General features: G+C 55.2%; 1 protein-coding gene across 9 annotated transcripts; it reads right to left on the bottom strand.

Moving 5' to 3' along the window:
• Positions 1 to 478: 478 nt before the first annotated feature.
• Positions 479 to 20,044, bottom strand: RASGRP2 (RAS guanyl releasing protein 2). 9 transcript variants are annotated; one of them, XM_033207292.1, is made up of 17 exons: positions 19,980 to 20,044; positions 17,527 to 17,670; positions 16,775 to 16,877; positions 16,205 to 16,267; positions 15,719 to 15,850; positions 14,787 to 14,937; positions 14,410 to 14,583; positions 14,134 to 14,250; positions 11,587 to 11,868; positions 10,751 to 10,828; positions 10,392 to 10,514; positions 9,962 to 10,077; positions 3,363 to 3,504; positions 3,071 to 3,107; positions 2,188 to 2,367; positions 865 to 959; positions 479 to 699 (listed from the first exon to the last, which is right to left on the bottom strand). In XM_033207292.1, exons 2-16 carry the CDS (start codon positions 17,597 to 17,599, stop codon positions 871 to 873), a joined length of 1,860 nt encoding a protein of 619 aa, XP_033063183.1. In that variant the 5' UTR covers positions 17,600 to 17,670; positions 19,980 to 20,044; the 3' UTR covers positions 479 to 699; positions 865 to 870. The 9 variants fall into 9 exon arrangements, with proteins under 9 accessions (XP_033063183.1, XP_033063186.1, XP_033063181.1 ...); XM_033207295.1 differs by having other exon boundaries at positions 865 to 929; XM_033207290.1 differs by lacking the exon at positions 19,980 to 20,044 and adding an exon at positions 19,638 to 19,770.
• Positions 20,045 to 20,119: the final 75 nt, after the last annotated feature.

Genomic DNA, 20,119 nt, shown 5'->3' with positions numbered 1-20,119 from the left:
CCCCGCCCTGAGGCACAAGCCCAGCAGGGCCCTCGGACTGCCCAGGGCCCTCCCTCCCTTCCCCCACAGCCAGCAACTCTGCACTGCCCCCCTCCCTCCCACAATTTCTGCAGTGAGGGCCCTGTTACTGGAAGCGTACAAGCAGGGGCTGAAAGGCCCCCTGTCCAGCAAGGGAATTTTGGCCATGGGCTGAAGGCTTTGGGTATGCAGGACCACTGGCCCCGCAATTCTCGGGTGCCAAGTCCTACTAGTTTCAAGTTTTAGATGTCCAAGAATCTGGTCTCCTCAAGATCCTAGACCCTCCCCAAGATTCTTATATTCCAAGGTTTTCTGCTTCTAAGATTCTCTCCCCCAAGATTCCAGACACATGAGATTCCAGACCTCCCAAGTTTCTCTTGCTACAAAGTTCTAGCTCCCAAGATTGTCATCCTGTAGAGTATAGCATCACCCCACCCCCCGGGATTCTAGGCACTGATGGTGAAGATTAATCACACGGGCCTTTTTATTCCATCTGGAAAATACAAATATTCACAAGAGTCTGTACAACCTTAGGGATGCCAGCCCTGGCCCTGCCCTCAGCTGCATGCCACCCTCATATCCCACCCCCAGCCCCAGTCTCCTGCCCCAACACCCCCAGGCTTCCTGCTCTGGCTGAAGTCTTTTCTCCAAGGCAGGAATGAGTCCTTGATCCAACCACAGCTGGGAAGAGAAAAACAGGTTGTGAGGAAGACACCCCCCTCAACAACAAGATAGTAGCCCACCTGGCTTGGGGCCATTTGGATAAAGCACCCATTTCCCTGATACTCCCCACCCCTGCCCCAGCCCTCAGTGGGGAGCTCTGGTGCCTGCTGTGGGAGGACTCACCATCTATTACAAGTGGATGTCAAAAACCCCATCCTCCACCGTCTGTACCTCCTCCTCACGGATCTCTGCTGGGAGGCGGATTGCTGCAGAACACACTTCCAGGTCCCTGGGACTTTGGCAACCCTTCTTCCCCTCACCACAGGAGGCGTCCACATCATCCCAGAAGCAAACCCATCCACCCAAAATCAATTCCCTGCATGACCTAACGGCTCAGTTTTTTTTCTGAGACAGAGTCTCTCTCTGTTGCCCAGACTGGAGTGCAATGGCATGATCTCGGCTCACTGCAACCTCTGCCTCCCAGGTTCAAGCGATTCTCCTGCCTCAGCCTCCCAAGTAGCTGGGATTACAGGCGCCCGCCACCACGCCCAGCTAATTTTTGTATTTTTGTACTGTAGAGACGAGGTTTTGCCATGTTGGCCAGGCTGGTCTCCAACTCCTGACCTCAGAGCCCGCGCTGTTGCCCAGGCTGGAGTGCAGTGGCGTGATCTCAGCTCACTGCAAACCCAGGTGGAATCACTTGAAACCCAGGTTCAAGCGATTCTCATGCCTCAGCCTCCCAAAGTGCTGGGATTACAGGCGTGAGCCACCACACCCAGCCTCAGCCCAATTTTTGAGGCTCTTTTTCTATGTTTTCGTTTTGCCACAGTTTTTTTGCCACCACAGATTCGTCAGCGCAGTTTGCTTAAATGTCGATTTTGTGTGTATTTCACATTTTAGACCCCAGCACTTCTGGAAGGCTCAATGCAGATGGATTTATCTTTTCCATTTTTGAGGATGTATGCCCTGTGCCTGCCTCTGTTTTTTGAGGACTTATGCCAGCGTAAACAGTTGTGATCAACTACCTTAGACCCCAGTTTAACATAGTTGTTCGGACTGTTCTCAGCAAAATAATCATTTGGCCAATTGTCATTCAGCAAACTGACCTAAAACCATCAAAGACCCCAAGAGAGCTGCCAGGACATTATCAGGGCAAGGGACTTTCCCCAGAAGAGCCTCCAGAACAGCCAAAAAGGGAAAGGCAAGCCAATGGCTCATATAACACCTTCTCCAATCCTTCGTTAATCCCTCCAACAAAATAAGACTAATTGGAATCTTAAAGCCTCTTTCACTATTATACCTCTTTATAAATTAGGGTCTTTCTCCTCAGCCTCAGAAGGTCCAGGGCTCCCTGGCCACTTTCTGGCACCCTTACCTGTCCCTTCTTTATTATCCCACCACAAAAAGAGAATTATGCACTTTGGAATGGCTTCCATCCTGCGTTCTTTGCCCCAATGGCCCTGCATCCCTCCCTCCACAGGCCGGTACAGAATGAGTCCCTCTTACCTGGAGGCCTGGAGCCTCGCCTGCCAGGGCGGGGCAGGGAGAAGCTGAAGGCGCGGTGATGGTGGCTGTGCGTGGGTGAGGGTGAGGGTGCAGACCCCTCCAGGCTTACACTCTGGGCCCTGCGCCGACACTCAACTGACAGGCGATCCTTGCACTGCTTGTGGCAGTTCACACCACAGGCTAGGGGAGGGCAAATGGAGAGCCCAGCCAGGGCCATTGGTCAGAATACCCTCCATCCCATTCCACAGGCTTGCGCCCCTCCCCAGGAACCTTTGTTCCTGAACAGCTGCCCCACCAAAATGAGAGTCTCCTTCCAAAGTATTCTCCTCCTCCTGTCAGTCTATGCCCTCTCCCACGTTCTGTTCCTGGGCAGCTGCCTCATCAAAATAAATAGTCTCTTAAAGGCCACTCCGTTCACATCAATCATCTTGCACCTCTGATTTTGTGGGGTTTTGGGGTTTGTTTTTTGTTTTGTTTTGAGACAGAGCCCGCTCTGTTGCCCAGGCTGGAGTGCAGTGGCGTGATCGCAGCTCACTGCAAACCCAGGTGGAATCACTTGAAACCCAGGTGCAAGCGATTCTCATGCCTCAGCCTCCCGAGTAGCTGGGATTACAGGTGGGTGCCACCACGCCCAGCTACCTTTTGTGTTTTTAGTAGAGGCGGGGTTTCCTTGTGTTGGTCAGGCTGGTCTTTAACTCCTGACCTCAGGTGATCCACCCGCCTCGGCCTCCCAAAGTGCTGGGATTACAGGCGTGAGCCACCGTGCCCGGCCACGCACCTGATTTTAAGGTACTTCATTCCTTGGCAATCGCCCCACCAAAATAGTAACTCTCCAAAAAAAAAAAACCACTGCCCAGCAGCCCTACCAGTCATTCCATCTCACCTCGGCATTTGAGGCCCTGCTTGTAGATGCCCAGGATCTGTAATAGAGGAGGGGCCGTGGTGGGAGGTGGGATTTAGAGGTGATGACTCTACTTCTTTCTTCTTGAGGGTGGGACTGGGGCTTTAGAGCCCGCCTCAGGGCCAGGGGCAGAACCGCAGTAGGAGAGACAGATGGAATTAACCAGGTTTTCCAGGCTTGAAAAGGGCTCCGGCAGAGGCGGGGCTAGAAGGGAGGGCGGGGCCGGGGCTGGAGGGGCGTGGCTTGGGCGGTGAGCCGGGAAGGGGGCGCTCACCAGGGCTTTGCAATGGCGGCAGGCGACCGGGCGCAAGGAGTTGCTCTCCTGGAAGTTGTGTACGAAGCCCATGCGGCCCCCCAGCACAGAGCTGGAGCGCAGGAAATAGGACACCATCTCCTCCCTGCTGATGCAGCCATCCCTGTGGGGAGTTGGGGGGCACCTCAGCTCGGGCCCTCCCCAGGAACATCCACTGCTGGCCTAACCCATCCTACTGTTCCCAGTGTCCTCATGGAACTCCTGATTTTGGACTCCTGGTGCAGAGTAAAGAAAAGACAGCACTGGACTAGGGGTCAGGCAGATGTGGGAAGTGCCGCTAACCCGTGTGTGGTCTTGGGCCAGTCCCTTTCCCTGGGTTCCTTCTCAGAACAGTGGCCTGCCCTGCCCACTTCACACTTGGTTTGCAAACTAAAAGGACTGTGTACTTTCCATGGAACCATCAGCCTCGGGCTCCCAAAGTGTACTGTGTGCAACACCAGTAGGGAGCCCTGAGCAAGGAGAACTCTTAATGAGTTCTGGGACCAGGAGAGACTGGGAGAAATCGCACCCCTCTCTCTCCTGCATCATCCTGCTGGAAAGACATCTGTAAATCCAGGGTTTCCCACATAACCCAGGGCTTTCCGCGGAAGCCCTTTTTCACCTATGAATACATTTTAGGGAAAGAATGAGCATGTGTTCTGGACACAGACCTCAGTTCAAATCGCAGCTCTACCTCTCTGCCTCTTGACAATTTGCCAATGAGTAGCTGAGTAATCTCCCTGCCCCTCCGTTTCCTTATCTATAAATGGGTGTAATGATCATTCCTACATTTCATAGGATTTGGGTGAGGATTAAATTAGATAATGCAAGTGAAGTTTTACAACAGTGTCCGCACGGATAGGAGGGTCCTCAGCCACCAAGAGCTTTTCCCATCGGGACTGGCCCTCGCTTGAGACTCCCACCTGCTGTATGAGGGGTCTCATAATGTGTGATCCAGGTGGTCCTTCAAATCAAGGGAGCATTAGGATAACTGGCCATTTAGAAAAAATTATAGGGGCCGGGCGGTAGCTCAAGCCTGTTATCCCAGCACTTTGGGAGGCCGAGACGGGCGGATCATGAGGTCAGGAGACCGAGACCATCCTGGCTAACACGGTGAAACCCCGTCTCTACTAAAAACACACAAAAAACTAGCCGGGCATGGTGGCGGGTGCCTGTAGTCCCAGCTACTCAGGAGGCTGAGGCGGGAGAATGGCGTAAACCCGGGAGGCGGAGCTTGCAGTGAGCTGAGATCCGGCCACTGCACTCCAGCCTGGGTGACAGAGCAAGACTCCGTCTCGAAAAAAAAAAAAAATGAAAAAACTATAGGGCCGAACGCAGTCGCTTACGCCTATAATCCCAGCACTTTGGGAGGCCGGGGCGGGTGGATCACGAGGTCAGGAATTCGAGACCAGCCTGGCCAACATGACAAAACCCTGTCTCTACTAAAAATACAAAAAATTAGCCAGACATAGTGGTGGGCACCTATAATCCCAGCTACTCGGGAGGCTGAGGCACAAAAATCACTTGAACCTAGGAGGTGGAGATTGCAGCAAGCCAAGATCATGCCACTGCACTCCAGCCTGGGTGACATGGCAAGAGACCCTGTATCAAAAAAAAAAGAAAGAAAAGAAAAGAAAAAAATATAAGCCTACCCGAGAGGCGGAGGTTGCAGTGAGCTGAGATCACACCACTGCACTCCAGCCTGGGCGACACAGCAAGACTCTGCCTCAAAAAAAAAAAAAAAATACAAGCCTACATCCTTCATACTGTGCATGAAAACTAAATTCTCACTGTTCTCACTGGACTTTTTGTAAACACTCCTGCAAAAAATAAAATTATAAAATTATCTGAAAAGATATGACAGGGTGGGCCCGGTGGCTCACGCCTGTAATCCCAGCATTTTGGGAGGCCAAGGCAGTCGGATCACTTGACGTCAGGAGTTGGAGACCAGCCTGGCCAACATGGTAAAACCCCGTCTCTACTAAAAACACAAAAATTAGCCAGGCGTGGTGGCGGCCAACTGTAGTCCCAGCTACTCTGGAGGCTGAGGCATGAGAATCACTTGAACCTGGGAGGTGGAGGTTGCAGCAAACCAAGATCATGCCACTGCACTCCAGCCTGGATGACACGGCAAGAGACCCTGTCTCAAAAAAAAAAAAAAAAAAAAGATACAAGATAATAATTTTATCATCTTGAGGGGCTGAGGGCCTTTCTACACAGAACACAAATCCGAGAAGCCAGAAAGGAAAAGACTGACATATTGAGCACACAAAAGTTTTTAAATTTTATGTGGAAAAAGACAATATAAATGACAGACAGGGAGAAAATATTTGCAAACACATTCAACAGCAAAGGGTTAATATCCATTAACAGAGATTCTAAAAATCAATGAGAAAAAGACCAACAAACCCAGTAGAATAATGGACAAGGAATCTGAACAGGCAATTGATAGAAGAAATAAATGGCCAATAAACATATGAAAAGATACCCTACCCCCTTTAGTATTAAAGAAATGCAAATTTAACCAAGATACCACTTGCCAATGAGACTGGCAAAATTGTGAAGCTTTTTATAGCATCCACTGTTGGCGAGGAAGTTGGGAAGCAGGCACTCGTACACTGCTGATGGGGGTGCAAAGTGGTACAACCTTGTCTGAGGTCAGTTTGGCAGTCTCTTTCCTAATTTAGAATGTGCATATCTTTTGATACAATTATCCCACTTCTAGGAATTTCTCCTACAGAAATACTGGCCTGAGTGGATCAGCAAAAGGGCGTTCACAGCAGCCTGGCGTACAATCGTCGTGAAAAACTGGAACAGTCTAACTGTCCATCAGCAGGAGGATAGTTAGGGAAATGATAGACTAACCAGACAGTGGAATACTGTGCAGTTGTTCTAATGAATGAAGTAGTTCTACATGAATCCACATGGAAAGATGTCTGTGATCAAGGGTTAAGTGGAAAACAAGCATGAAGACAAAAAAAAAGCAAAAAGCAAGGTGTGCAGTTCTGTCAAGATGGTGATTTTTAGGCTGGGTACGCAGTGGCTCATGCCTGTAATCCCAGCACTTTGGGAGGCCGAGGTGGGCAGATCACCTGAGGTGGGTAGATCACCTGAGGTGAGATCAGGAGTTTGAGACCAGCCTAGCCAACATGGTAAAACCCTGTATCTACTAAAAATACAAAAATTAGGCCAGGCGCGGTGGCTCACACCTGTAATCCCAGCACTTTGGGAGGCCGAGGCGGGCAGATCACCTGAGGTCAGGAGTTCAAGACCAGCCTGCCCAACATGGTGAAACCCCATCTCTACTAAAAATACAAAATTAGCAGGACGTGATGGCAGGCACCTGTAATCCCAGCTACTCGGGAGGCTGACAGGAGAATCGCTTGAACCCGGAAGGCAGAGGTTGCAGTGAGCCAAGATTGTGCCACTGCACCCCAGCCTGGGCAACAAAGAGTGAAACTCCATCTCAGAAAAAAAAAAAAAAAGAAAGAGGCCGGGCGCGGTGGCTCAAGCCTGTAATCCAGCACTTTGGGAGGCCGAGGCGGGCAGATCACCTGAGGTCAGGAGTTCAAGACCAGCCTGCCCAACATGGTGAAACCCCATCTCTACTAAAAATACAAAATTAGCAGGACGTGATGGCAGGCACCTGTAATCCCAGCTACTCGGGAGGCTGACAGGAGAATCGCTTGAACCGGAAGGCAGAGGTTGCAGTGAGCCAAGATTGTGCCACTGCACCCCAGCCTGGGCAACAAAGAGTGAAACTCCATCTCAGAAAAAAAAAAAAAAAGAAAGAGGCCGGGCGCGGTGGCTCAAGCCTGTAATCCCAGCACTTTGGGAGACCGAGACGGGCGGATCACGAGGTCAGGAGATCGAGACCATCCTGGCTAACCGGGTGAAACCCCGTCTCTACTAAAAAATACAAAAAAACTAGCCAGGCAAGGTGGCGGGCGCCTGTAGCCCCAGCTACTGGGGAGGCTGAGGCAGGAGAATGGCGTAAACCCAGGAGGCGGAGCTTGCAGTGAGCCAAGATCCGGTCACTGCACTCCAGCCTGGGCGACAGAGTGAGACTCCGTCTCAAAAAAAAAGGGAAGGAAGGGAGGGAGGGAGGGAGGAGGAAGGAAGGAAGGAAGGAAGGAAGGAAGGAAGGAAGAAGGAAGGAAGGAAATTAGCCAGGTCTGGTGGCACGGTGCCTGTAATCTCAGATACTCGGGAGGCTGAGGCATGAGAATTACTTGAACCTGGGAGGCAGAGGTTGCAGTGAGCCAAGATCACGCCATCGCACTCCAGCCTGAGCAACAGAGCAAGACTCTGTCTCAAAAAAAAAGAGGGTGATTTAAAAAAAAGAAAGAGGGGCCGGGCACGGTGGCTCAAGCCTGTAATCCCAGCACTTTGGGAGGCCGAGATGGGCGGATCACGAGGTCAGGAGATCGAGACCATCCTGGCTAACACGGTGAAACCCTGTCTCTACTTAAAAATACAAAAAACTAGCCGGGCGAGGTGGCGGGCGCCTGTAGTCCCAGCTACTCGGGAGGCTGAGGCAGGAGAATGGCATGAACCCGGGAGGCGGAGCTTGCAGTGAGCTGAGATCCGGCCACTGCACTCCAACCTGGGTGGCAGAGCAAGACTCCGTCTCAAAAAAAAAAAAAAAAGAAAGAAAAAAGAGAACCCCACTACTACAAGTACCTAGATGCTGCGTAAAGATATATCAACAATTGCTGTAAATGCATAGATAATTTTGTAAGAAAGAAATGGAAACCCCCAAGTTCCAGAAACCAAGAGGGAGCTTTACAATGAAGCAGTGAGTTGGGCCCGGTCTCCCTCCTGCTGAACCAGGTGCTAGGTTTTGATAACCAGCCAAGGCTTCCCCCTCACCAACACACACATACACACACACACACACACACACACACACACACACACACGGCCTGGGGCCTGCAGGAGGTAGAGGGTTAAAGCTAAGAGCGCTGCATGAAGCCGAGGCCTCCATCATCTCCAAGGGTCATCTTCACTGGGTCTAGATAAAAATCCACCCACCAACCCAGGGAGAAAACATGGAACGTAACTACCTCTGCCTAAACTCTGGAGAAGAAATAAAGCAGCTACGATAAAAGCCACAAGCAGAATTGGATTTATACTCTAATCCTGTTTGTCCACGAAACAGACACCAAACAAACAAAATCTCTATCAATGTGCTCATGCCTGGGAAAAGAAGACTGGAAGAACCCACATACTGCCAAGCTTAATATTGTCAACAGTGTTTAATCATGGCAACTTCTACCAGTGGAAAAGGAAAGAGGGGACTTTCATTTCTTCCTTCTTTTTTTTTTTTTTGATGGGCGTGGTCTCGCTCAGTCACCCAGGCTGAAGTGCAGTGGTACGATCATAGCTCACTGCAGTCTCAACCTCCTGGGCCCGAGGGATCCCCCTGCCTCAGCCTCCTGAGTAGCTGGGACTACAGGCACGTGCCACCCACGCCCAAAAAAAATCTTTTTAGGCTGGGAGCAGTAGCTCATGCATGTAGTCCTAGCACTTTGGGAGGCCGAGGCAGGTGGATCACTTGAGGTCACGAGTTCGAGACCAGGTTGACCAACATGGTAAAACTCTATCTCTGCTAAAAATACAAAAATTAGCCAGGTGCGTGGTACCTGCCTGTAATCCCAGCTACTTGGGAAGCTGAGGCAGGAGAATCACTTGAACCCAGGAGGTGGAGGTTGCAATGAGCCAAGATTGTGCCACTGCACTCCAGCCTGGGCAACAGAGTGAGACTCTGTCTCAAAAACACACACAAAAAATTAATTTTTGTAGAGACAAGGTCTTACTATGTTGCCCAGGCTGGGCTCGAACTCCTGGCCTGAATTGATCCTGCCATCTCAGTCTCCCAAAGTGCTAGGATTACAGGCATGAGGCACTGCACCTGGCCTCTCATTTCTTACTTTAAACACTTTGTTCACTATAAATTTATTTTACTACCCAGATTTTATTTTACCATGGATTTTTGTAATGTGGAAATAAAAAACAACAGATTTTTGAAATATAGGTAACATTAAAAAATAAATCGACCTGAGATGGACTGTAAATTTTGAATGGAGTTTTGTCTGCTCAGCAAAAATAGGGCATGAATCTGGCTGCAGGGGGCATGTTTCACCTACTTCAGAGAACCAGCTGTTTTTCCAAATTGTCAGCATATGAACTGTTGATAAGCAAATGGGTACCACTAATTACAAACCTTTCTTATCTATTCATTAAAACAGGCTATCCAGGAGTTCAGCTTGCCCACACTTCTTGACAGCTGTGAGCTCCACAAATAAAACAGCACTTCTGTAGCCAATGTCCCCAGGCCACAGTCTTTGCAAGACTCAGGTGGAGCCCCCCATCTGTCTGAACTCGTGAGATACCACTGCACCTCCACAGCTGGCAGCCTCTCCTCCCCACAAAAGCAAGTGCTCCTTCCCACACTGGTAGCTTCCCAGGCCAAGATGGTCTGGTTTAGTGACCTTCTCTTGCACACAAGAAACTGAAGCCGAGGCTAGGTTGTGGGCTAGGTTGCCTTCCCTCTCCCCCAGGCCCCCAGCCCTCCTCACTGGTTCTGGTCGAGGTCCCCAAAGGCGCTGAGGTAAGGGAAGTTCCCACGGATGATCTGGAATTCTTCCTGTGAGATGTGGCCATCCCCATCGACGTCAAAGTTCCGGAACACAGACTGGGGCATACAGAGGGACACACAGAGCCAGGAGAGGGGAGAGTAAAGGGGACATCAGGTCCTGTCCTTTCCCACATTCCCAGTCCATTTGATGAGGTGTGTCTCAGAGAGGTCTCTGACACTGCCCCTGTTCCATAGCCCCGCCCCCACCCTACCCATGGGCACCTCAGCCCAGTGCAGATGGCCAGCCAGTCCCTGTGACTCCTGGGGGCTTAGTGCTGGGTCTTGAACAGGACACTCGTGCTGGCTCCCAGGGCAGTGCTCCGGCAAACTGGCCTCTCCCCACACACTGCTCAGGCACTGCAGGAGCTCACCTCCACCATCTTCTCGATGTGCTCCACCACAAGGGCTTGATCCAGCTTAGGTTTGGCAGCCGAGGTCCACTCCTCCAACACCGGAGGCCGGGGTGGTGGGGTGCAACTCGGGGGGCTGGTTGGCTATGGAAATGGTCAGGTCTAAGCTAGGGCCAGAGGCAGGGGGAGCCCAGAGCCCAGGGGAACAGAGAGGAGAATCCCTGGGAGAGGGAAGTCTGCCCAACGCTATGCCCTGCCCCCAGGATGCCTCTGTCCTACAAGAAGGATGGTGAGGTGGCTGCTAAGAGCTCCTCCCGTCCTCACATCCTGGGATTCTCAGGAGGGAGGGGCAGAGTGGAGAGGAGAGAGTACCCCCTCACCGAGGACTTGGAGCGCGGCTCCCGCTGCAGGGACAGTTGGTACAGCTCATCCTCCGTCTGATACTGGTCCAGAGACACCTGGGACACACAGGTCTGATCACACCCACTGGCCCCTGCCCATGGCCACAGAGCCCAGGGTCAAAGGTCCACCTAGAGGCCACAGCTCAGCCCAGAGCTCGGGTCAAAAGCTAGACTCAGGACAAAGCCTGGCTTAGAACACAGCACAGCCACCCCATGCCGTCCACAGTGCACAGATCAAACCACAGCATGGCCCCAAACCTTGAACATGACATATTGCCAAGATGTCAGGGAAGAAGCTAGGTCAGAACCCAGCCACAAGCTCTGCTTTCAACCCTGATCCCGTCCAGAGTACAAAAGCAGTTAAGAATCCACTCCAAACCTAACACCTAAGCCCCAGCCCAATGTCTAGAACCTAGTCTGGATCTAAACCAGAACCCAACTCCCACCCTAGACCCCAAGACCAAGTGCAAAGCCAAGCCCAGAACTTCACTCCCAGCCCAGGGCCATGCTTAGAAACCACCCCTGCACGCAGAACGCAGAGCTTGGCCCAGCCCTAGAACACAACCCACTGCCAGAACTCAAACCGGGACCCAGGCCCAGTTCAAACTGCCCACAGTCCACATGCCAGACCTCAGTCCACAGCCCCAACCAGAGCCTGGACCCCTCCTCAGCATCCACTCCAAACCCCAGAGCCCATGCTAGATCTCAGTTCCCTGGTCAGAACCCAGAGCCCCAGGCCACGCCCACCGCCGGGCCCAGGGAAACTGTCAACCCCTGGTGCCTAGCTCCCCGCCTCCCTGCCCCCTGCTCCTCACCGTGAGCAGGCTCAGCAGGTCAGGGTTGGCCTGTACTGGTGGCCGCAGGCTGGTCACCATGGCCAGCTCCTCCAGGATGCTAAAGAGCTGCTTCATCTTGGCCCCATTGAGCCGGGTCCGGGCTGGGTCCAGCCAGTCAGGCAGTGCCAGCTGCAAGGCCACCAGGTCCTTCAGGTGCACACCCAGAATAGGGAAGCGGAAGCCCACACAAGCTGCCAGCCGGCGCCGGTAGTTGCCATAGTTGCCTGTCGCCGTCACTAGTTCTGTGAGACCCTCCCAGAGCTGGGGGACAAAGGGCAGAGGGGTCATACCCCCACTACTATCCTCCCTATCTCAGCCCTGGAAATGTAGGAGTGAGTGAGGAGGAGTCAGGGTCAGGGACAGGTGAAAGAGTAAAATTCTCCATTACTGTCCCCCAGGACCGGCTCTCTCAGCCCCTGGGGATTGAATTCATTGCCATTAATTCAAGGCAATACTCAACTGCCAAAAGCACCACACTTTTAAACCAGGCTTGGACGCAGAGTATCATCAACATTTAACAGGAGAATCAGAGGCTCAGGGAGGCAAGGCAGCACAGGACAATGACCTGGAAGAATGTACTCAGCCGCCCCATCCAAACAGCAAAAACTGGAAAAACCAGCCGGGCGCAGTGGCTCACGCCTGTAATCCCAGCACTTTGGGAGTCCAAGGCAGGCGGCTCATGAGGTCAAGAGATGGAGACCATCCTGGCCAACATGGTGAAACCTCGTCTCTACTAAAAAAATACAAAAATTAGCCGGGTGTGGTGGTGCGTGCCTGTAGTCCCAGCTACTTGGGAGGCTGAGGCAGGAGAATCGCTTGAACCCAGGAGGAGGTTGCAGTGAGCCAAATTAGCGCCACTGTACTCCAGCCTGGCGATACAGCAAGACTCTGTCTCAAGAAAAAAAAAAGGAAAGGAAAAACCCCAACATTCAACACAGAATCAATACATAAACTGGGATAGGCTGGGCGCGGTGGCTCACGTCTGTAATCCCAGCACTTTGGGAGGCTAAAGCAGGTGGATTGCCTGAGCTCAGGAGTTCAAGACCAGCCTCAGCAACATGGTGAAACCCTGTCTCTACAAAAAGTTGGCCAGATAATCTCAGCTACTCAGGAGGCTGAGGCATGAGAATCACTTGAACCCAAGAGGCGGAGGTTGCAGTGATCTGAGGTCTTGCCACTGCACTCCAGCCTGGATAACAGAGAGAGACTCCATCTCAAAAAAATAAATAAATAAATGAATTGGGGTAGACATACAATAAAATATTATATGGCAATGAAAATGAAAAAACAATTGTTTCACATAACAGAATGAAAAGGCTCTCAGAACCATGTGGAATGAAAGAAGCAAGACATAAAATAACACAAACAATATTCCATTCATAGAAAGTTCAAAACAGACAACAAAAAGCCCCACATTGTTTTGGACCGCATACCTACATGGTGAAGCTATAAAGAAAAGCAAGATCATCATTGCAAAAGTCGTGGGGAGGGAGTTATGCTGTAAAGTGCTGGGCACTTGAGAGCCTGGCAAGGTTCTATTTCCCAACCTGGGCAGTAGTTTACACAGCGTTTTCTTTATAATTTTTCTTTAAACGATTCATATGTTTTTATATACTGTTTTTTTTTTTTTTAGACAGAGTCTCACTCTGTCACCCAGGCTTGGAGTGCAGTGGCACGATCTTGGCTCACTGCAACCTCCGCCTCCCAAGTTCAAGCAATTCTCCTCCTGCCTCAGCATCCCAAGTAGCTAGAATTACAGGCACCCACCACCATGCCTGGCTAATTTTTGTATTTTAGTAGAGATGGGATTTCACCATGTTGGCCAGGCTGGTCTCAAACTGCTGACCTCACGTGATCTGTCCACCTCAGCCTCCCAAAGTGCTGGGATTAGAGGTGTGAGCTACCACGCCCAGTCTCATAAGTTTTTATATACTTTTTTATATGTGTATTACTCAGTACTTCAAAAATAATAATAAATGAAGGACAAGGAAAAGAAGAAAGTACAAGTGTCAAGGCATAATGGCTCACACCATAATCTCAGCACTTTGGGAGGCCAAGGTAGGTGGATCACTTGAACCCAGGAGTTCAAGACCAGCCTGGGCAACATGGCAAAACCCCATCTCTACCAAAAAAAAAAGATTAATAATAATACAAAAATTAGCCAGGCATAGTGGCGTACACTATAGTCCCAGCTACTCAGGAGGCTGAGGTGGGAGGATCAATTGAGCTCAGGAGTTCAAGGCTGCAGTGAGCTTGTGATTGCACCACTGAACTCCAGTCTGGACAACAAAGAGAGACTCTGTCTTAAAAAAAAAAAAAAAAAGTACTAGCTTTGGGGTCCATGACGACCTGTGAGCCCCCAATCTGCTGTTGCCATTGTGCAAACTGGGAAAAGCACTTAACCCCTCTGAGCCTCCATATCCGTATCTGTCAAATAAGGACAGTTGTGCCCAGCCCCCAGTGCTGCTGGGAGGACCCAGTGAAGACAGATCTGGGAAGCACCTGCCCCTCCCTAGTCCCACGCACCTTGATGGTCTCAGGGCTAACGTGGCTGTGGGTCTCCTTGAGGCGGGAGATGGAGCTGTGGCTTAGGCCCCCGACCACTGCCATCAGCGTGTTGAAGTTCTGCAGCTGCAGCAGCTTCTGGAAGGCAAATGGGGAGGCAGAGGCAGGGAGTCACTGAGTGGGCCCAGAATTTGGCCCAGCCTTTCTGGAGAGAAAGCAGTGGGTTAGGGAAAGGGAAGGGTTGGCCTGACCGGCATGTGGGGAGGTTGGGAGACACAGGGAGAGAGGGACAGGCACCTCTGCCACGTGGACAAAGTGTGTGATGACCAGGGCCCGCTGTGGGGCTGTAGGTTTGCTGAGGATCATGAGCTGCACCCACTGCGAGACACTGTTGAAGAGGGAGATGAACCGCTCCAGGACGGGGTTGTCCACAGTGCAGCCGTGAGTCACGAAACTGTGATAGTCCTGAAACTGGGGGCAGGAGGAGTGGCCTCAGCACCTTGCCAGCCTCTCCTCTCACTGATGGCCACTCCTCCTCACTCTCCAGCTGACCTTCAGTGGTTGCACTGAAACCCCTGATGCACCCTGTGACCCAGCCTACCCCAGGGACCCTGCCCCTCCTAGAACCCCCTTCCAGCCCACATTGGACCACTGCCCCCACCCTCGGGCCGCACCAGGATCTTGCAGAAGGAGCGATACTCCAAGTAGGTGAGATGCTCCGCCAGCTCCATGGGCTCCAGGTGGTCAAACAACAAGGACATCTTGCGCTTTTTCTGTCCCACAGGGTTCCGCTGAGTCACCTGCCGCTTCCACTTGTAGGTAGGGCTGGGGGGGCAGGAGTAGTGAGCCCTTTGCTGGACATGCACATGCCTCGTGGCCCCCCACTCACACAGACACACCATTCACACTGTGAGGACCTACACAATGCGAAGCACTGTCCTAGGCACGAATGTTCCCAGTCCCAGCAACTCCTCTGTATCTCCCCCAACCCCATCATGCATTCAACACACGTTTATGAACAACGTACTCTGTGCCAGGCACTGTGCTAGGCGCTGGGAATACAGAGATGAGTAAGACACGGTTCCTGCCCTCGAGGAGCTCACAGTCTACTGAGGGAGACAGACACAGAAACACATGATCACAAAACAGCGTGACACATGTACAGAAGTCTTTGTACAGGAGTCTGTACAAAGTGCCATGGAGAACAGAGGAGGGAACGACAAATTCTTCCCTGGAAGAGCCCCGAACCCTCAGAGCCCGTGGAGACTTCATGCCTGAGCTGCGTCTTGGTAACACGGAGGAGGCAGCAAGGGGATGATATGAGCAGAACACCATGGTGGGAAAGGACTCGGGAGCTCAGCTGACAGGGAGGCGACCCAACGCAGCTACAGGAGGAGGTGTGTGGGATGGGCGGTGGCAGTGGAAGATGAGGCAGGAACACCAAGCTGCCCAGAGAAGGCATATTGAAGGCAATAGGGAGCCATGGAAGGTTTTTAAGCGAGAGAGTGACATGACCCTCACTCATTCAGTTCAACAGACATTTATTAAGCACAGATGGTATAGGATACTGAGTGCCCCCCCAGCCCTCTGTACTCCCCCCACGCACACGCTGTCTATGTCGATGAGGCTGCTGTGCCGCCGGTTCCCTTCTTGGTCTAACAGAGCCTTCAGCTCCTTGATCTGCTCAGCCAGCTCCGGGTTTAAGTCAAACTCCGCTGGGAAGGCAGAGATCCAGTACCTGGAGGAAAGGGGAGTCACCCAAGACAGCCCTTCCCCCACCATCACCCAGCAGGCTGCAAGGGGCTCTTTGAGATTGTAGTCACCCAAGGAAAAAGAGCCTTAAACTATGGTTCCAGCTCTTTCCTTCTCCAAGTGTACATTAGACCCTTTAGACAACCACCCGCACTGCGCAGAAAAGAAAATTAAGGCCCAGACCCAGGAAGGGGTGAGCCTGTGACAGCACAGCCCACCCAGACAAACCAGGGTTCAAACCTACTCCCAGAAGCAGCGCCCTGCCCCCTCCTCCAGGCCAGCCTGAAGCCAGAGAGAAGGGAGAAAGAGGAGGGGTCAGAGCCCCAGAGGAAAGACTCACCTGACCAGGTGGCACGTTTTCACCTGCAGGGAATTGGAGTTGTCCTTGCGGGATTGTTGGTAGGTGAAGGAGAGAGTTAAGGAGGCCGCTTAACTCTAAAAAGGGAGGCCCGAGGGGAGGGAGGCTGGGGGCGGGGCCTGGTTCTAGGAGACACGTTCTAGGGATGGGACCTGCGCTCTGCGGGAATGCTGGGGGTGAGACCTGCGCTCGGGGAAGGATTGGAGGTGGGGGTGGAGGACTAGGTGCTGAGGGAGGCTGAGAGCAGAGCCTGGCCTCTGGGAGAGAGAGATGCACGGGGCGGACCCAGGCCTGGAACAGGGGCAGGCCCTAGACTCTAGGGAGGAGGAGGACAAGGCCTCAGCTGGGGACAGAGCCTGAGGACAGGGCCGAGTCACCAGGAGCAAGGAGGGGGCAGAGCCTAAGCCCTAGTTGGAGGCTAGACGACGCCTGAGCGCTGGGATAAGGAGCGGCCTATACTTAGGAGCGAGGCTCATTCTGCGCCTGGGCTGGGCAGAGGGGCTGCGCATGGGCTCCGACGGCGGGGGTCTTGGCAAGGCGGGCGTAGGATATATGTGGAGCAGCTTGGCCGCCAGCTGAGAGGAGGGGATGTACCAGGGGTGCATCATGAGGAACATGCGCACCAGCTGCGGGTCCCGTACCTTCCCGGAGTCATCTGACTCCGAAGGGTCAAAGACAGGTGGCTGAGCTGGGTCCGCAGCGACCATGCCTCACCCCCACCCTGCAGCCCGCTGGGTATCGGCCCTTCGGGTGCATGCTCGACCCCGCCCACCTCCTGCTTGCCCAGGACTCCGAGAGCAGGAGGCTAATTAGAGAGGAAAGGTGGGGTGGGCGAGGGATAGGCAGGCCCTGAGGACTGGAGGAGAGGAGCGCCCGAGCCGCCCATCGTCCGGAGGGGAACCAGCTGGGGCGGAAGGAGCCTGGGTTCCCAGGGGTCAAGAATCCAGAGGTCATTTCCTGAGCGCTTGGGGGAAGGGGCACCCCTTCACCAGATAAGCCGCCCCCCATTAGCCGGAAACAGCTCCCAGGCCGGAGATAGAGAGTTCCTCCGGATTCCCCAGGAGACAGATAATGCCCCTCAAGTGTCAGAGTCAGGGACTCGGCTCTCCCTTCACCGCCGCTGGCGAAGGGCGTGCATCTCTCTGCCCTGCGATGCAGAGGAGGCTTTAGTTAAAGACACTGCACGCTGCGAAGCTGGGTGGGTCCGGGCCAGGGCTGTGCCCTGGATGGTGCCTGGGAGGCAGGGACCCGGGCTCAGACTCGGGGCTGGGCTCAGGCTCCGTGTGCCCTCCCGAGCCACTCACCGAAGGCTTCGATGCACCCGCGGAGCAGCTCCTCGACCGTGCAGCCCTTGTCCAGGTCCAGGGTGCCCGCCATGGCCGCCGGCGCGGGGTGGGCTGGGCTCAGACTGCGCTCCGGGAGCCTCCCACCGGTCTCGGACCGAACCCCTGTCCCGGGAGAGGCAGATCGGGAGTCTGCGGAGGCGAGGGCGGGGGAGCAACCCCGCGGGCAGAAACGGGGCGGGGCGGGCACGCCCCCTGCTGGACAGGGGCGGAGTTGTCCGCCGCGGCCACCCCCGGGGTTAAACGGTCTGGCCTGGGATGGTGCAACCCGCCAGTTGGGAAATGGACCCGCGGACAGGCTTCCGGCCCACCCTCTGAGTCGCAGGAGGGCCAAGGGGCTTCACGAGGACGGGGGAGCCAGGATCCCAGGACTGGCTGCCGCCCAGCCCTCCGCAGGCCCCCTTCTCCTCGCGTCCTCTCCCCAGAGGCACCTGCAGCACCCCGCAGCTCGGCTCTGCGCCCCTCCCGCTTCCCTCCCTCCACAGCCTCCCTTCCCCCGCAGGGTTATTTTGGGAACCCGGAGCCTGAGGGGACCTCGGAGGAATTTCTCCCTGGTATGGGAGGGGGGAGGAGAGAACCCAGGCGTCCTGCCCGCCTCCCCTCTTCCCGGGAGCCCGGGAAGGCGAGGCGGGGCTGCGGCAGCCCCCAGGGGCCTGCCCTAGGGGAGGCGGACTGGATGGGAGAGGAACATTCCTGGGGCGGGGGGAGACCGCTGCGGCCCGGAGGCGTCAACGGGAAGCCTGAGCCTGGGAACTGAGCGCTCCCAGGCCACCTCCGCAAAGATCCCAGGGGTCCCGGCTCAGATCGTCCACAGGCCCTCTTCCTCCCTATCCCCGGCTCCTGACCCCGGCCCTGGCCCCGCACAGGCGAACTGTGAGCGCGCACGGAGCAGGGTGTCCAGAGGAGGGCGCTCGCGCCGGAGGTGGCCGGTGGGTGCATGACACCATTAGCAACTCCGGTCACTGGTCATACGCACCCTGGCAGGGGCAAACACTCCACACCCAAGTTATTCGTCGGAGGCCGGGGACCTACATGGAGGTGCAGGTGCCCGCACTTACACGCACCGGGCCACAGGCACCAGCCTCCCATCCTCCGTCTCTCACACACAATGGTACCCACACCCCGTGCACACCTGCACGAAGCAACCCTCAGGCACACATACCCGGCTCGTCTACCCCAGAATGCAAACCCGTGGACGAGGTCGCCTCCTGGACCTGCTGTTCACTTGAGCCAGGCCAGCCTCGAGTCCCGCGGCCACACAGGCGCTGACATCCTTACACGTGTGCACACACGCAAGGCAGTGCTTCTCCACGCATGTACACTCCCACACACATGCACACACCCCCATGGGTGCGCACGCCCATTCCGTCGCCCCCCTCCCATCTGCGGTGTAGGGCACGCCCCGCGGTCCCAGCGCCCTGATTCCCCTCACTCCCAGATTTTGGCAGAGCCTTGCCCCACGGAAAGGTACCCTGGCCCTACACACACTCACTCCCCCAGGCTGAAGGACCGGGGAGCTCCTGTACGGAGTGCTCAGGCGGACTTTTCCTAGAAGCCACCCAGAACCGTCCCCGCCTGGCTCTGCCGCCTCCTCGTGTGACCTTGAGAATCACTTGGCCTCTCGGAGCCTCAATTTTCACATCTGTCAAATGGGGGTTCGCGGGGGAGGGCCCCGATGGAACGTGGCTAGGAAAAGCTGGATGCGCAGCGGAGGTCCTCCGCCCTCTGGGGATCCAGCGCGCCTTAGCTCTCGTGGCCGCTGCCCCTCTCCCCGACCCGGTTCGCAGACTCCCCACCCGCCTGCCGCCCCCAGCCCGCCCGCGCCACCCTTGGGGGGTGTCCCTCCTCTGCCTAGCGCCCCGCGCGCGCGCGCTCACTCACTCTTGGGACCTGCCGCAAGGAGCCCGCACCGGCCCGGCCGGCCCCACCTCCGTGCGCTTCCGCCCGCCGGCCTCGCTGCGGCTGCGGCTCCCGCCCGCTCTCCGCGCCGCGGCCCCGCTCCCCGCCGCCCCGCCCCCGCCCCCGCGCCAGGCCGCCCCCTCCCCACTCCGCCCCTGCGCCGGGCTCCGCACCGCCGGCTGCGCCACCCCCACCGGGGGCTCCCTCTCGCCCCGCACGCGGCGGTCCCTGCGGCAGCTTAACCCCTCCCCTGCCGCGCCGCCCGGGAGGCCAGGGCCACGGGTGGGGGGCTGCGCCATTGGCTGCCCCGAGGGTGGGCGAGCGCAGGCCCCGCCGCCCGGGACGCGGAGGGGGGACCGAAACGAAGAGCCCCTCCCCCAACCCCGGACGCCCCAGTGCCCCCCGCCCTGCCTGGGTGTCGGGCGGAGGAAGCCGGGAGGGGCAGGAAGCGGACTGCGGTGGGGAAGGGGCGCCCCGCCCAGCCCCCAGCCCGGGTTCCTGTTTTCGAGACAAACCGTTCCCACGGGGCTAACCCGGCCCGGGACCGGGCATCTTCCTGCAGGCAGCGGGAGGCACAGGCCTAGTGGAGGTCGGGGGCGTGGGGACAGCGGGTCCTTGAGATAGTCTGGGGGAGGGGCTAGGGCAAGATGGGAAT

The sequence above is a fragment of the Trachypithecus francoisi genome, unplaced genomic scaffold (assembly GCF_009764315.1).
Source record: "Trachypithecus francoisi isolate TF-2019V2 unplaced genomic scaffold, Tfra_2.0 Lachesis_group8, whole genome shotgun sequence".
NCBI classification, from domain to species: domain Eukaryota; kingdom Metazoa; phylum Chordata; class Mammalia; order Primates; family Cercopithecidae; genus Trachypithecus; species Trachypithecus francoisi.
Note: the sequence above shows the minus strand (reverse complement) of the source record. Positions and strands in the feature narration are given on the sequence as shown.